The sequence below is a fragment of the Dryobates pubescens genome, chromosome 2 (assembly GCF_014839835.1).
Source record: "Dryobates pubescens isolate bDryPub1 chromosome 2, bDryPub1.pri, whole genome shotgun sequence".
NCBI classification, from domain to species: Eukaryota; Metazoa; Chordata; class Aves; order Piciformes; family Picidae; genus Dryobates; species Dryobates pubescens.
Window position 1 is genome coordinate 11,002,106 of NC_071613.1, and position 16,436 is coordinate 11,018,541.

Sequence of the window (16,436 nt, forward strand, 5' to 3'; positions counted from 1 at the left end):
CATGTCTCATGTTCTAGAAGTGATACTGACTGTTTGGGATTTACACTCAGTAGCTTGGTAATAAACATTCTTTACACCCTGTTTTCTTAGAAAGAAAACTACAATAGATCCAACTGAGAGTAAAAACTACTTAGTGCAAAAGCCTCAGTCTGTGTACAGTTCCTAGAAGAAATAGCTTTGAAAATTCTTTGAAAGAGCCTGTAAGTTCTAATTGTGTTTCAATGTATAAAAAGGCTGAGTAGTTTAAATGTTTGGAAATGAAAACAGTCTCTCCTAGAGTTTATGAAATGGTAAGTGCGTCTCTTAGAATGATTAGCTATGAATCTTGATTTCAAACACAAATATCTACTAGCATATGCTCTCCACAGCTGACACTTTAAGATCATAGAGTTTTATCAAATTAATATTTCAGGGGCCCATTCTAATATTATCCCCTCATTCCTCACCTCCTCCTTGAATAAGTGCCTTTATTTATACAGAATTTTACTTCCCACTCTTGAAGGGAAAATGAAATCACCATGAAACTCTAGTCGTGATGAATTTTGGACTACTGAACAACACATTAGATTTCAATGTACAAGATGCATACCATGACATTCCCATTGGAGACTGAAAAAAAACACCTCAAAAACATAACCACAAATTCAGAAAACTACTAACATAAGTCAAGGATAATACAATACTTATTCACTTTAAAAACTTTGGGTTTTGTAGTGAAAGCATATTAGAGAGAGATGAAGCACAGCCAGGACTGCCAAAAGCATGCTTTGGGGTAAGAATTCCCCAAATAATGTTCCATTTCAGAAATGTGATAAAACAAGACTCTGACAAAATCAGACGTAACTCAGTTTTGAATGCACTGCAAATACATAACGAGATCTAATTACTTAGAAAGCCCTTCAAAATCCCATGCCTTTGTTAGAAATTGAAGGGTGAAATTAAAGAAGAAAATTTTAGAATGAAATGAGAAAAAAAAAAAAAGAAAGACAAAAACAGTGAAAAAAAGACAGATCCAGGGAAAGTCTGGTCTGCTTTATTCTAATAATAGAGTCAACAGGTCTGTATGAACTAACATCTAACTTGAGCATCCTGATTCTAATTTCCAGAAATGGCAATTATACATTAAAAACACCCCCAAGTCAAAAACAAACATCAAAAAAATACCCCACCAAAACTCCCAAAACTTGAATTGCTCATTACATACCTAGAAGTAGATTGATTTGCATGAGAAAGGTACAGAGTTGGGATTCGCATTTCATTTACAAATAATAAGATAAAAAATATCTAAGTCTCAAAGTAAGTCCTAAGTCTGAGGCGAACTTTTCGGTCCTGCTGGGAACAGCATCACTGTCCTTGGGACCCAGGCAATAATGCATACAGTGGACACAGGGAAAAAGGAAGTCTGAGTTAACCCAGCAAAAACTGAAACAGGGCTTAGGAGATGAGCGTAAGAACACAGGTCAGGGCAAATAACCCAAGCCAGTTAGATACCTGGGACCATTTAGTAGAAGAGGAAGGATCTGCTCATGCAGAACAACTTCCAAAGAGGTGGTCACATTCAGCATCTCCTGTCTCTCATTAGCTTTACTCCTTCCAGCAAACTACTTTGTTTTTCTTAAGTATGTGAATGTAAAATGACAAAAATAACAAATACGTGAGTTCACCCTGGTAGAGAAGCTAGAGTAATCCAACATGGTGTATGTTTGACACAGAAGATGATGGCTGATATTCTGCAGTCAGTTAATTTTGAACTGCATGCTGGTTTTAGGTTTTTAATCCTTTGCTAAATGCTAACTTTAGTCATGGTCTGTGTTTTTGAGAGGATGTGTTTGAGTGGTTAGTGTTAAATTTAATATCAGCAATTCACCAAGGTATTAGGAAAATAGAGGCTCATTTATCTGGTGCTTTAGAAAATAGCTCTGGGATCTAAATTATTGTTTTCCCATACTTCCAGTTCTATACTAAACATTAGGTTATCAGAATTGTCTTCATCCCCTGAACACTGCATGCAAAATCTCTTATTTTTGTATTATAACGCTAAGCACAGTTCCTTATATAGTTAAGAGCCACCTAAGTGTTCTTCAAAATCATACTGAAGAATGAGATAGCCCTTTGTCTTGAAGGTAAGAGTTTGTTTTATCCAAGACAGAATCATGACAACTTGTAGGACCTTCAGAAACTAATCTCACTCTTATCTATAAGTGTCTAACAAGTGTTCCCTTGTTTTAATTTCCCGAACATTTATAGCAGCCAAAATGCAAGTATTTAACATAGCTAAAATGCTGTCTCTGATCACCCTGGACTGATAAAGCTCAAGAACAGGACCAAAATTTGAAAGACTGGCTTAAAGATTAAGCGTAAGCCATTCCTGCGTCTGAAGTAATACACTTCAGGAGGCAAACAACCCCCCCCCCCAACTGCTGGCTGCGGTCTCCCACCACCCCCAGCAGCTCCTGCGTGTTCGTTCCACCACACAAATTGCAGAGGAGAGGGAGCGAACCCCCTTCATGGACTCACCATCCTTTTCTAGTCACATTCACTATGCATTGCATTAGAAAATCGTAACGGTGTTAAAATATTTTGGCAGGATTTGTTATGGCCAGATCACTCACTTCCTTTGGGACACACAAAGCCTCCTCTGGCAATGAAACAGCCCAAATGTCAGCAAATCCTATAGAACAGAAAACGGTCCGTCAATGTAAAGCCTAAGTGAATCTCCAATTAATCAAAACAGAACTACATAAACATGAAAATGCACATACAGAGAAAAGAAACAACCTAGAAATGTTCACTTCTTATTAAGGTGGAGTTTCCCCTCCCCTCCAGAAACTTTTTAACAGCATTACAACGTATTCATCACAAGGTGCTATTAGAGCACAAGCTCACTCCAAGTGTTACCAATTCACAGACAGATTAGAGGGCACATTAATAACATAGTTAATATGAAGTGTTTAGAGCCTTTATGTGGGTGACAAATACGACTCAGCCAAATTTCCTGACCATTGAGGCCACGGAGGAACAATTTGGTAGATTTCATCAACAGTTCTAATTATGTTCCTGTCAAGTCGAGAACAAAGTAATCCATAACTGGGGGGCTGCTCAGAGACAGTGCCACATGAGAGTAATTTATGCCCAAGACACAGGGCCCTCGCTGTAGTTAGTGTGCACAATGCTTGACTAACAAGTGGGTTCACAAAAAGGAATTTATTAGGGGAAACGCAGCCCTCCAGCTCCAAGCAGCTCGTCAGGTGCAGGCTTAGGAAGAGTTATGAGGCAGTCCTCTTTTTTATACAAGCATCCAAAGTCCACGCTGGCCTCAGCAGGTTTTGAAACACGGGATTTTAGTCCAAAGCATAGAATGGGCTTCTGCTGGAGATAGGTGAGTCTACTGCCAAGCTAGGTACCCTACTTCCAAGGTAGGTACCCCTGCTGCCTAGGGAGCAACTAGTGCTTTTAAAAGCCATTTCAGTCCTTGGGATGCTGGCAGCACCACCTCTGAGGCTGAGTGGTACCAATGCCTTTTTGCAAGCCTATTAATAATATGCTAATGAAAAATGCAAAGGGATTATTAGCAACTGTAAAGTAAAATGTCACAATACATAACATTTCTTACCACAGCCTGACCGGGAAACAGGCTGAAAAAGAAGGGGAGGGGAGGGTGAACAGGGAAGAAGCTGTCATGTAATTTTGAGTCATTTTCCACTGTGATCTATATTGGGATGCAGCTTCTATGCTTTCAAACAGGATCATTTTATATATGACACTCTCCCTGCATTTCACAAAAAGGTAGGAATGTCTCCCTAGTGCCAGGAGAAGTGCAAGGCCTGGCAGTGGTCATTCAGGACCGGATACTTGCATAAGTATTAAGATGCTAAAGAAAGTAAAATGTTGCATTTCAAAAGCAATTAAGAACAGTAGCTGTAGGCATAGGGGAAAATTACTTTAGGGGGAAAAAAAAAAAGATTTATGGGATAAATACAAAACACTTAATGGGTTTTAAAGCATAGTTTTCTGAAGCTAGCTGTGAGCATACACTGCTGTCAGCAGTTTTAGATTTTATTTAAGAAGACAAAAACCCACAGAACCTCTGAAGGGAAAAAAAAGTAGGAAGAAAAAAAAAGAAGTCATTTTACAACCATTTCTTTGAGCCTGAAGAAACAAGCTTTTAAAATTGTTACCAGCTAACCAAAGCAGTGGCTTGCTTTAGTGGATCAAACATCAGCTCAGATAAGGGGAATGCTCAAACCAAGGACTTGTTTCAGAGACCAACTTGGTGTGCAGCTCTAGGAGGGCTGACTTCTGCACCCACATTCCCCACTGATAGAATAGGTTCGAGTGTGTGAAGGCAAGGACGTTGTCCCTATATGACATATCTTACCAATCGATTGTTTGCTATACAAACAAGTTACTAGCTTCACTGAACTATTTGTTTTGCTTCACCTTTTAAATACTCAATGAACACTGGCAGAGAAGGAATGTGGAGCACAGTTGTGGAGCAGTACATCAAAACCCTGAATTTCTTCTTTCACACTATACTAAGATTTCTAATTCGAATTTGCTTGCACCTGTAAATTCTCTGCTATCAAGTTTAGGGAATTTCCCAGCACTTACACAGCTACTATTAGTCTCATGTGACTGAAGCTTCACAGAATTATGATTACTTGTACCCTTTGCATCCAAGAATAAAAATAAAATACACTTTACAAGCATTGGTGGCTTAAGTTTCAGAAGGAGGCAAAGAGAAAAGGGAAAGACACAGTCCCATTCTGCAGATTTGAAAAGAGAAACCTCTCTGGTAAATCAGACCAAGGGTAATTCAGAAGCCAAGCAATGCCTGGACGATGTAATTCCCAAACTCGTGACTCAGTCACAAGACACGCTTCCTTTCCTGGTGAAATGTCATGCTGCCGCTTGCTTCTGTTACAGAACACATCTTAAACAAGTGTAGCAAAAGCATGATGATCCCATTAAGAATCTAACATCTAATACCTTGTGAAAACTAATTTAGTGCTTTATCAAATCTCTAGTTTGTATGTAGAGCATAAACTGGCTACATTTGCTAATAGGACAGACTGACCCATCCCATATATTATCAAACCACATCAAAGTCTGCTGGAGGACATGGCCTTAGCTACTTATTATCCCTTGCATTAACTCTCTCACTAGCTACTCGACCAATACATTTTCCTGTAATACATCTGTCATGATTTTGCAGAGAAATCAGCAATTCTGAACAGTGCAGCAGTAAAGAGACAGATAACAGGACCAAACCTATCATGGTTGCCTGGCTTTCCAATCTACTGTTAATTGACACAGACAGAGACCCTTGGATCTAGACTTGCACAATGGTAGACCACTGCTGGGCCCCAGAGATTCATTCTCTTAGTTAGATTTGTATTTTTAGAGCTTTACTCATTCACATGATTTCTTCATGATTTATTATGTATGAGAGAAGTAAAGTTGGATGCCAACTCCTTGAAACTCACAAGATTTTTATTTTTACAGAAAAAGGGCACCTTATGCAAGAGAACATGTGGCTTAGTAATCAGGAAAAAAGTGCTAGAGTATTACTAATAATAATGTTAGTAATACTAAACCAAATGAGAACATCTTTCTTGGCTTGGATGCTATGCAATTGTATTCCCACGTGTGTTATATTTAGGGTCTTATTTGTGACACTGTATAATGAATTATATGTGTGAAGTCATGTTTCTAACTGTCTGGGAACTTGCATATATGGTTAATAGCAGGTTTGGGTTTGTTTTGTTTCAAAATCACAGTTGCTACTATTTTCTCTTGGGTAGTGTTTGCCTTTAGACTCAGAAATCCTAAACCGTGGTACACAGGTCTCTTACTGACCTTTTTTGACTACCAATCATCACTGTAACCCAGAAGACAGTGCTAGAATATTTAAGGGGAAAATAAAAAAGAAAAAGAAAAAAGCCAGACCATTCCTTTCAAACAGAAGCCAAATCCACTTAATATGGGAATAAATAATGCTTCTCTCACTTTACATATATGATTGTATATAGTTCTGAGGTATAATTATATCTGTTGTGCAGCCCTGCTCATTCATTTGATTCTACTGCTTCATCTGTTTTCTCCTTGTACAGTTTCTCAAGCACTGCCATCTTCTTTCTCCCTTACAAATTCTGGCCCTCCATATCCTTAAACAATAATATAAACATGTAATAGGCATCGGGGCAGGGGGAGGGGGGAGGAGGGAGCTGGGGGAGGATTGTGAAGCTTGTATTAGAAGTTTTCTAGTTTCTTAGATCACATTAATGACGGGTTATTTTTAATCCAGAGAATGTTTTAAAACTGCTTACATTTCATCTGTGGTTTAGCATCACCGACTCATGCAGTCTTACACTGGGTACAACTTCTAGCAAGTAAACTTCTAGCCACGGGGAATAAATGAGATTAAAAGAAAACAACCCACACAAAACAAAAAAAAAAAAAACAAAAAAAAAAAAAAAGAAAAAAAGAAAAAAAAGAAAAAAGGGGGGGGGGGAGAAGAAAAAGAAGGGGGCAGCAAGTGAAAATATCACAATTCTATGTTACTGAATCGAACTGCAAATGTTCAGAGCTTTCTTTTCCCCCTCCCTCCCCTTTCTTTCCCTCCATATTTTTCTTCTTCTGTTTTTATGTTGAAATCACAGGAACTACGCAGCCTCGCAAGGCTGTAATCACTCAGCAGGAATCTGGCACCAGCACAATGCAACCACCAGCCAGGCAGCAGGAAAATGAAGGAAATCTCTCTTTCCCTCCCCCCCAGGTTTCTTAAAAGGGGCTCGGCATGAATGAATCTTCCCGGTAGCCACCAACAATTTCTTATTCCTTCCGAGCAATCATCAATTTCAGCATCAAGTGGTTTAGTAGCTCTACAACTGGTAGTGGCAGCGGAGTAAGCCCAGCATGCAAACGTTTTGGCTAATTTAAAACCCTTGTGCTGCCGAATCAAACATGACAAGACAACAGTAAAAAGAGGCTATTATCCCAAATGAGAGCCGGCGGATGGCTGAAATTGGCTTGAGTGGCAGAGACAAAAGAGGTAGAAGGAGCAGGGAGAACCAAGCATGATAATACCAGATACAGCACACACTTTCTCTCCGACTCCCAGTGCATTCACACATATCGCTACCTGGAGGGGGAAAAAAGGCAAAGTTTAAGAGTTTCATAGCCAGGCAGAAAAAATGCATTTAAGAAGATTCAAAATTAATTAGGACCCGGTAAAGCATCTGCCCCACGGGCACGGAGAAACTTAACTTAGAAGAGACGTCACCTTTACAATAGAAACCCTAACACTCCAAAGAGTAAAACTGTCGTTTCCTACCTGAATTCATGTCCTGCTGCCCAAAGTTCATTACCATGAGTTGAGGATTGAAAGCACTGATTTAGGATAGAGTAAGCTTAAAATGAGAATAATCTGTGGCATGGCTACTGGTGAATAGCTGCCACACAGTGCTCACCAAGCACCCAGATCTCTAAGAGCTGCTGGGGAGGAAAAGTGGAGGGCAAAGGAATTAATTTTGTAAGGCATCTGGGAGACCACAAGCAGACTGATGATGTTCAGAGCCATGAACCCTGGTGATGGCTTGCAGCTCACAGAATGATGACCTGTGGGATCACTGGAGAGCAAGCAAGTTGTCTTTTGCAAGATTAACAATTTAAAAGTGCTGAAATTAATTTTGTTTAATAGCTGTGGGTGCAGGCTCCTTACAAAGTAGGTTGCAAGGTCAGCAAGCCTCCTAAAGCCTTTTAAAATGCAGCTTTTTATAGGGACAATAGATTTAGGGTGGCTTAGGGCTTAAAGATCTAAAAAGCAAAAGAGGTGTAAGAGGTCATTTCCTACCAACTCCAAATCTTTGGTGAAAACATTCTCTGTTTTATTTTTTCACTCTAGAATGTATACTTTTTGGTACATTCAAAGCTACTTGAGACAGTATACATTTCTTAGGGTAGGCAAAGTGAACAAAGACATTAAAATCAAACATGAGAACCAGATTAACCACAGGCTCATCAGAGTCACACTGGAACGTGCCTGTCTGCATTACAAAGAGATGGTGGGAGGAAAGGGAAAAAACTATATATAGGAGAATGAGAGACTGGGAGGGGAAAGAAAAGGGCAGGGAGAGTGCTCACACCCTTGTCATCATTCACAAGTAATTCACCTGTGATTCACATCTGTCACCTTACACAAGACCACTACACTCTAAATTACTGTACTATATGGAGTGTTGCAAGGAGCAGCTGGGCTCAACACTGAAACCCAAATCAGCCATTTTAGAGACACTTGCTCAGCTTCACACCTTAGTACATTTGAGGTGCCACTCACAACATATCAAAATATGCTGACAAGCTCCCTTACAGGACACTTTTATATTTTTAGCAACAGCATCCAACTAATTGCACAGCTAAACGTCATAGCAAGTACAAGCTTGGGAAATAGAAACAAGGCATTTGTCTTGCACCGCAGTACAAGATGGTCTGAATTTACTGAATTAATCCATGTTGCCTTGAAAAGTATTCTTGTTTTGTAAAATCAGGCCTGTGTATAAGGTGGATTCACATATTTACATGAAAGTCCAATGCAAAAAAAGTACGTACCCCAATGCAAAACCCCCTCAATATATATAACATATCCACCTGGTTCTGCAAACACATCTCAGGGAATCAAGAAGCCCAGCTGAGTAATGACCATGATAGATACAGCACATGGCTTTGTTTCATTCTCGCTGCTACTTTTACATCTTTGCTTCCCCTCAGTGGGAAGCAAATATGAGGCTTACTTTTCAGAGAAAACCCAAAACCAGTAATGTGACACACAGCAGACATGTGAGATGTCAATACACGGACTACACTGGGCCAGGTAAGCCTTGCTGAGCTGAGAAACCTGTGCTGCTCAGGCACAGGGGCAAGCAGAAAATGCTTCAGCTTTTGCAGGTAGCCTGAAGGAGAGATGTGTGTTGTCCTGTGTATCAAAACTTATTTGCTGTGATTCTGCAGACAGAGGGGGCGATTTCCTTGGCAATGAGGTAACTGATGGCCATTAGACAGGATAGAATTAATTCTGCAGTGAGCCTGTCGCTGACAGTGGCCAAAGCAAACACATCAGCCATTTTTCTCTGCCCCTTCCACAGGGAGTTAGAACAAAGAAAGGAGCCCCTGGGAAATACTTAAGACACCAAAGAAAATCATTTTAGAAGCGTATTAATACTGCCACCGAATATTGTGCGCTTTCAGGCTGACATATGCTGCTGTTACGTGGTGTTTGTTCCCTTTTCTTGGTCTCAAAGTTGAATTCATATCCTCATGCAGCACTCCAAGAAAATCCCAGTTCACAGTTCAGCAAGGCACTGTTTAAAAGGGAAGCCTGATACGGGTCCTTAGGGCATCTCATCCATCCTGTGCTTGGATGGCATTCTTCACCAAGGGACCCCATTAGGAAGGAAGGGCAAACTGAAATCCTAACCCAAAGCAGTCTGAAACAGCACCAGCATACTGGTATAGCAGCGATGGATGAGACTCCATTTGTCTTCAAAGCATGGGAAGCCAATATATCTGCTTCACTGCAAACTCAACTTTACTTTCCAACCTTGTAGTGTACTTAAAGTTAAAATGTAGATCAGCTTTCTATCCAAGCATAAGGCAGCAGTGAAGTGTCACCCAAGACTCCAATTAAACAGATTGGAAGTGATGCACTTCCAAACCAACTCCATAAAGCTAAACATCCTGAGATCCACTTCTGTGTTTATAAATCAGTTGCCCAGGAAAGCATCACCACAAGCTACAAAAGGCTTCCTTTCACCCCCACACAGTGGAATAACTCAGAAGCATATTATGCTGGTACAAAGCATGCTGGAAAATGCAGTTGCTGGAGGAACACTATCAATACCAGAGATATCACTGATCCTACTCTCCCTTACAGAAGTGTAGGTCCTTCCAAGCAGGAAGAAACAATATGTTTGTTCTGTGGCCAAAGTAATTACAGACTTACCTACATTGCTTTGTATTTTTCTTTTTTTTCTTTCTTTTTTTTTTTTTTTTTTTTAAATGAAAAGAGCTTTGTATCTATGTTGAATGAACTGAGCTGTGAGACTAATACTTAACCTGGAAGACTCCAAACTAAACTTTAGTCTGGCAGAAGTAGATACAGCTTCGCTCACTTCAGGAAAGGTGATTCTGTTTATACTAGGTCTGAAGCCAAACGAGTTTCCCTCAACACTGCTTATTAAACTATTTAAACTTAAGTAGGTGTAATTCCTTCATGGAGAATATATAAATATACATCTTTGGACATGTCATGGCGTGTTAGCAGAGTAGGTATGTAAAGTTACAGCACAAACTCACATTCTTCACCCATGAAAGCAGTTACAGAGAGAACAGAGAGATTCAAATACTGCAATTTGAAACATGCTCAGTAGAAAAGCATTGTGTTTTCAAAAACTGATCACCTGCTTACAGGAATCCTTAGCCCAGCCTCCTATTTACAGTTCAGTGGTATCTATTGTTCCAGGTGAGATCCTTCTGCACCAGGAGCTGTACAAGTGCAAAGAGAGAAGACCACCACAACCAGCACATACTGCAATTCAAAGAGACCAGACAGAGAACTTCTGGGAATTGAATGTACATGTTTCTTGTGCTCCCGCCAGGAATCCTAACCTAAAGGTTATCCTGTCCTGATGTAGTACCGTATCACCTCTAGCGTCAGCTAGGCAGAACAGAACTGTATGTATCTACCTGCCTATTGAATTCATATCAGGAAGAAAGGGGAAAGGGGAGAAAAGGAAAAAAAAAGGAAGAAAGAAACATCAAGGTCAGACACTTATGTATGAGCCACATACCTTGTATGAGTAACAGCAACCTCACATGGACCCAAATCCCCAAACCAACATCAGAAACTCTGCCTCCTCCTGCTCAGTACACAATTAATTCTTAATAAGTCAGCTCACTCCAAATGCCTAACCAGTTCTCTTCCTGTGTTCAAGATCATAAAAATATCTCCAGGCAAAAGCCTTTTTAATGCATCTATGTGTATTGTCTCTGTAAATCTAGCAAGAAGGCTAACCTATTCTGCTAAACTACAAAACCTAATTAGTGTGAACCAAAGCTATGTTCTTGCATGTGCTGAGAAGTTCACAGGATGTCATCCTAAGTGATTGAAAAAACCTGTATGGAAGAGATGTCTAACTAGTCTGTCCCAAACCTCCTATTTAAACTCCCTGCCTCAGAGTTTTGAAATATTTTTTTTCTTACACATCAGACTCTGAATTGATCCTGGTCAGCAGAAGAGTCAGAGAAACACAAGAACCACCATATTCAGTTCAGTTTTTCTTGGGATTGAACATCTTTCATGAAACAAAGATGCTGCCTCAAAAGCTTCTACTTCCTCAACCTGTAAAGTCCTAAAGGCCTCTCAAAAAAGTGTCTACAGCCTGGAGGATGGTAGTGAAATATCCCTCATCATTGCTGTGCCTCAGCAGTTCTTCATGCCCACAGTAAAGCACCATTTTTTAATTACTTGGAAAAGAAGGGGAAGAGTTAGAAAAATAAGCCTGAGATTCTGGCAGCCAGCCTCAGCTGCAAAATTATTTCTATGAACTTCTCCCTCTGTGTGACACAGGTGAGAAGAGCTTGCTCTCTTTCTGAAACACCAAAATTGTCAGGCTCTGTCAGTGATTTTCTATCTATATCTGTCTGTCTATCTATCTATCTGTCTATAGATATATATGTAGATACTGGGTATTAACTTTATTGAAATAATTTCCATAGCCAACATTATTATGCATAATTTCAAAGAGAAGCCTCAAACCTTGGTCATGAAACCTAATGCTATCCTCTTCACCTCACCATCTTTACTTCTAACAACCATGAGGTCAAGAGACATCATACCATATAATGGTTTTCTGAAAGACTCAAATTAATCTGCTAGTTGTTGGAATGCTCAGAAAACTGGGAAACTTACTGTTTTCACTGGGGGGGTGGGGAGAAAAAGTAAACCAAACTAACTTCCAGTCACCTTCCAACTTCTGTCTGTACCACTGGGACGAGTCTGTTCAGGATCAGGAGGAGAAGCACTTAAGAGAACTTTTAAGATAAGGTACAGTTTGGGGAGGGAAAGGGAAAGGGAACACAACAAGAAAAAAAGGGAGGGGGGGAGGGAGGGAGGGAGGGAGGAAGGAAGGAAGGAAGGGAGGAAGGGAGGGAAAGAGACAGACTATGGAAAAGGAGGGGGGGGGGAAGAGGAGAAAACAAAATAAGGTGTCACAACATGTTCCATTCTTATTCTTTTTTTTCTTTTTTTTCTCCTTCTCATGAGAGCAATCCTCCTGTCACAGAGAATGTCCCCTATTTTCAATAGGGTTTTAGGTCTAGTCTACGCAGAGGATTTCCAAACCAGCTGTTATTGTCTCACCAAAACACAATAAGAATAATAAGCAAATTAATGAAACCACCCTGATTCACAAAAAACACTCCAACCACAAACAAAGTCAAAGCCAAAAATCTAAACAAATCCACAACAGAAAAAAAACCACCCAAAACACAAGAGAACCTGAAACCCAAAAATAAAACAGGGAGGTAAACACTGAATACATTTTTTTGTCTTTTTTTCCCCCAGGCACACGGAGAAGTCATTAGGGAACAGTCCAAAGGAGCTGAGGAAACTCATTACCAATACAGCAAAGCATGGTCAGGGGGCCATTTGTTTGTTTCGTGTTTTGTTTTTTTCTTTCTTTTGCTTTCATACAGAGACAAAGCATGAAGAGACTTTTGGGACCTGACCATGTTACGGAGCGGGAACAACGTGCCTCCAGCCCCGCTCCACAAACCATTCCATCAGCAGAAGTCTCCGGCAGGTCGGAGACGGACTAACTTTTCCAAGGTATTAAATTAAAAGATGTTGAATTAAGTTAAACGCCCCACATTGAATTGACATTTCCCTTTTTTAATGCAAGCTAAGATTGATGAAAAATACCACTTATCTACATTAAGGGTCAAAATATCCAGCAAAAGAAGCCTCTGGTTCAGTGCGTCAGAGCAAAGTCAGTCTTACATAATCCGGGGACCAGAACGCGGATCACATTCTGATGATCCAATTAATGGTGGGATACTTTGCAATCAGCCAGGAAGCAAGGCCCCTAACAGATTGTGGGGCTGTAACATCAATTTCTTAAGTGCATTTAAAGGATTACAAATGTTAGTCCTGGCTTGAGATTGAAACACCTATTGAGGTGCTCTGAACCACATTACAGTAATTGGGTACCTGAATTAATGCCATTTCTTCTGATGGGTGAGTTGAATACATTGGAATTACGGATTTCTTTTGCTGTGTTTCACTTTCAGCCTCTCCACACCCCCCACCCCCTCCCCCAACATAAATCTGAGGGAGAATATCTCTTTTTATCTAGACAGCTTTAATTACAGCCCTGAGGCACCCAAGTACTGTCCTAATTTTACCTTCTTCATTGTTTGGGTGCATTTTTTGTCCTTTTCTTTTTTTTATTATTATTTTACTATGCAATGACATTAAGATGGCAATAAAATTATTTTTTCTTTGAAGCTTCAGAGGGAAAAGAGAATAGGCTGCTGAGAGACTGAGAAAGAGAAGTCTTTCTTTTCCTTTCCATATGCCTCTTCCACTATGTAAACCTTTTTATGCATGCACCAGATACATTTGCAGTGTTTTACACCTCTAGAGAGCTAGAACTAGGGCTGCCTCAATTAGTCTTCTATTCCTTCTGAGGTCAGTTCATGTAAAGGTCTCAATCATATAAAATTGGCAGAAATGCTAACTACCTGGGTATTTCAGACCATGCAGGGTTCAGCTAAAGAGCTTAAAAGCTGGTTTCAGGAGTATTCAGTGATTACCCAGAGTAAAACTATATGTGTGTGCCAGAGACTAAACTTGCTCACCTGATGTATGAAATGCTTAAAACTCTGAAATAGGTCAGAGCACAGGTTTGTTTGCAGGGCTTTTCACCCAGGCAGCATCTCTGCTAGGCTGCAGGTACATGGCACACAGGACACATGCATTTTCCTCTCGTATCTCACATGAGTTTTGATAATTAGAGTTATAACAAGGAATTCCATCCATTTTTGTCCTCAGTGTATGTGGCGCTGACATTTCAGTGACCTCAGCAGTGATTTCTCACTTGCAGCTAACTGGAATGTACACAACTATGATATTAATGCTGTGAAAACAGGGGTGGGAAACAGAGCATGGTATTCCAAATATTCCAGTTCACTCTCTACATTTCTCTTATCTGGTTGCTACACATCAAGTTTAACTACAATTTTAATTACTCATTTTTTGAGGTCTATTAGTAGTTGAAGCTGTAAATATGCATGCAAGTACACACACATACACATTTTATATTTCATATAGTACATATCCTTTCTAAGGCATTCCGACTTTTTGTTCTATATTCAGGATTCCATAAGGAACTGTGATGCCACAGTGATTCTGCTTTAGTTTTGCTTTTGCTTAAGATAACTGTAAACAGCACAGATACTAGAACTATTTATCTTCATTGTTGGTTAAGAGGAAATCCTAGCACATACCTAAGGGGAGCTAAGGAAGCACAATGATTTAATTGCCATATGAAGGAAAGAGACAGCTTCTAATTCAGTAGTAGAACTGCCTGACACTCAGGAAAAAGCAGTGTGCATAGCTTGGTCAGGTAGTCTTTCACAGTTAACTATTTTATTTTATTTATTTCCTATCACCTAAGAAACATCAGATTTAGGTAGGGTCACTAGGGACCATTCAGCTGTGCTCCTTGTTTCTCTTGAATGGTTTTGAATGTTCCTTAATTTCCCACATCCACTAATGTGGGATATTCCTAGAGTGTAGAAACAGCCCTCCTGAAACACAATCAAACTTACAAGCTATCTCCATATAAGAGATGATTAATCAGAGGATAAACATGGACCTTCATTGTGAAGGCCATAAGATGAAGCAGGGCATAAGGATTTTCAAAAAGTGTTTTGCAAATCTCAGTTCAAATTTCACAGCAGTTTTTGACTCATTAGATCATGTTCACTGAAATGATTTACGTATGAAAAATGAAAATGCAAGCCCCAAGGACTACTTAGCTGTTTAGCAGTGTATACATTTTATATAACCATTTCCATACATCTAGTTTTAAATTCACTGACAACAACTAATTGCTATCCAGTGGTCTACATTGCATAGCACATGGCTTCAATACACTTTCTAAATGACCTCTTTCTATCTCTCCTCCAATGATCCTACAGACAAGTCAAACTTGTCTTTGTTGTGCTTACTACCAGTCTGCAGCAAAGCTCTTGTTTATTACCATTAGTGAGAATCAACAACTGAACTTCAGGAAATATTTTTTTTTTCTTCTTTTTAAAACTATCTTAGTAATACTTTAGAATAACTGAAAAATTGCCCTTTGGCAAAGGCAGCAAAATGTCCTTAGGACTCTACTGCAGAGACATCAAGCAGTAACAGCTCCAACATGCTCAGAAAGCACGGACCTCACTAACTTCCATTTTGGACTTGATCCAAAGTTAACTGCAGTCATAAGGAGACTTTGCAAAGCTTCAGTGTTCTGTAGTTCAGGCCTTCCAGCTCTATTGCCCCTCTTTTCCCCAAAAAACCCTCTCTGAGCTTTACTATGCAAGTGTTAATAGTGTTGATATTGTTGTGGCACATTCAGCATTGAAGTGCCTAGTGATAATGCCATCCAAATGTCTGTCTGCTTTTTTATGGCCTGGGTAATGAGGGAAAAAAGTTATGTTAAATAACTAATTAATAGAAACTGGTCTTGGATTGTTACAGATGAGTAGCAATTTGGGACCCAAGAGGGGACTAAGGATAATTTTTTAGTAATAGCATTTAATGGCTAAAAAAACCCAAAAGAAGTCTTTCGACACTCTTTCCATCATATTTTGCAAATATTTACAGTGTACACCTCGGGTTTGAAAAAAGCCAGGGAGAACTAATGCATTGTTTACACTTGGAATCCGAGGTGGCCCCGTCCCAGCAGGGCAGTACAATGTGCTGTATCTTTCCCTTCTCAGTACTTATCTTAATCTTAATAACTAGCCAGACAACTGACTCCAGAGTCCTGGGCTTATCAACTGGAATTCGTCACATGCACACAAAAGAAGACAAGAAATGCATTATATAACAATGCCATACAAATCATTATCTTTTAATATTTAAAAGCCTGTATTCAAAGTCTGATATGAAACCATTTTGGTTGAACTCAATTCCACTGGTTGTTATTAAATTTGATAGCAAATGAACAAAAATACACTTGTAATGTATTTATCTGCAAAAGAGTTTATTTGCAACAGATCAAAAGGCTGCTTCTTACTGCATTTTAGTTACTGCTATCAAATGCAATCTGCTTTTTAAACATGCTTTGATATGGGAAGACTATTTTCAAAACAGGTTAATA

At 39.6% G+C, this 16,436-nt stretch overlaps 1 protein-coding gene across 12 annotated transcripts in view; it reads right to left on the bottom strand.

Annotated features, from left to right (window-relative positions):
- The window catches only part of ESRRG (estrogen related receptor gamma), a 412,676-nt gene that overhangs the window by 235,024 nt on the left and 161,216 nt on the right, over positions 1-16,436 (bottom strand). For 5 of the 12 annotated variants that reach the window (XM_054170074.1, XM_054170083.1, XM_054170062.1 and 2 more), the window contains one exon: positions 2,613-2,671. The exons of 6 other annotated variants lie outside the window; for them this stretch is intronic. Coding sequence is in view for 1 of the 6 variants with exons in the window: in XM_054170047.1 (XP_054026022.1) it covers positions 2,518-2,552 (35 nt within the window). In the remaining 5 variants the exon portion in view is untranslated. Of the gene's footprint in view, positions 1-2,517; positions 2,672-16,436 lie in introns of those variants that run through there. One more of the 12 variants, XM_054170047.1, reaches the window with a different exon arrangement.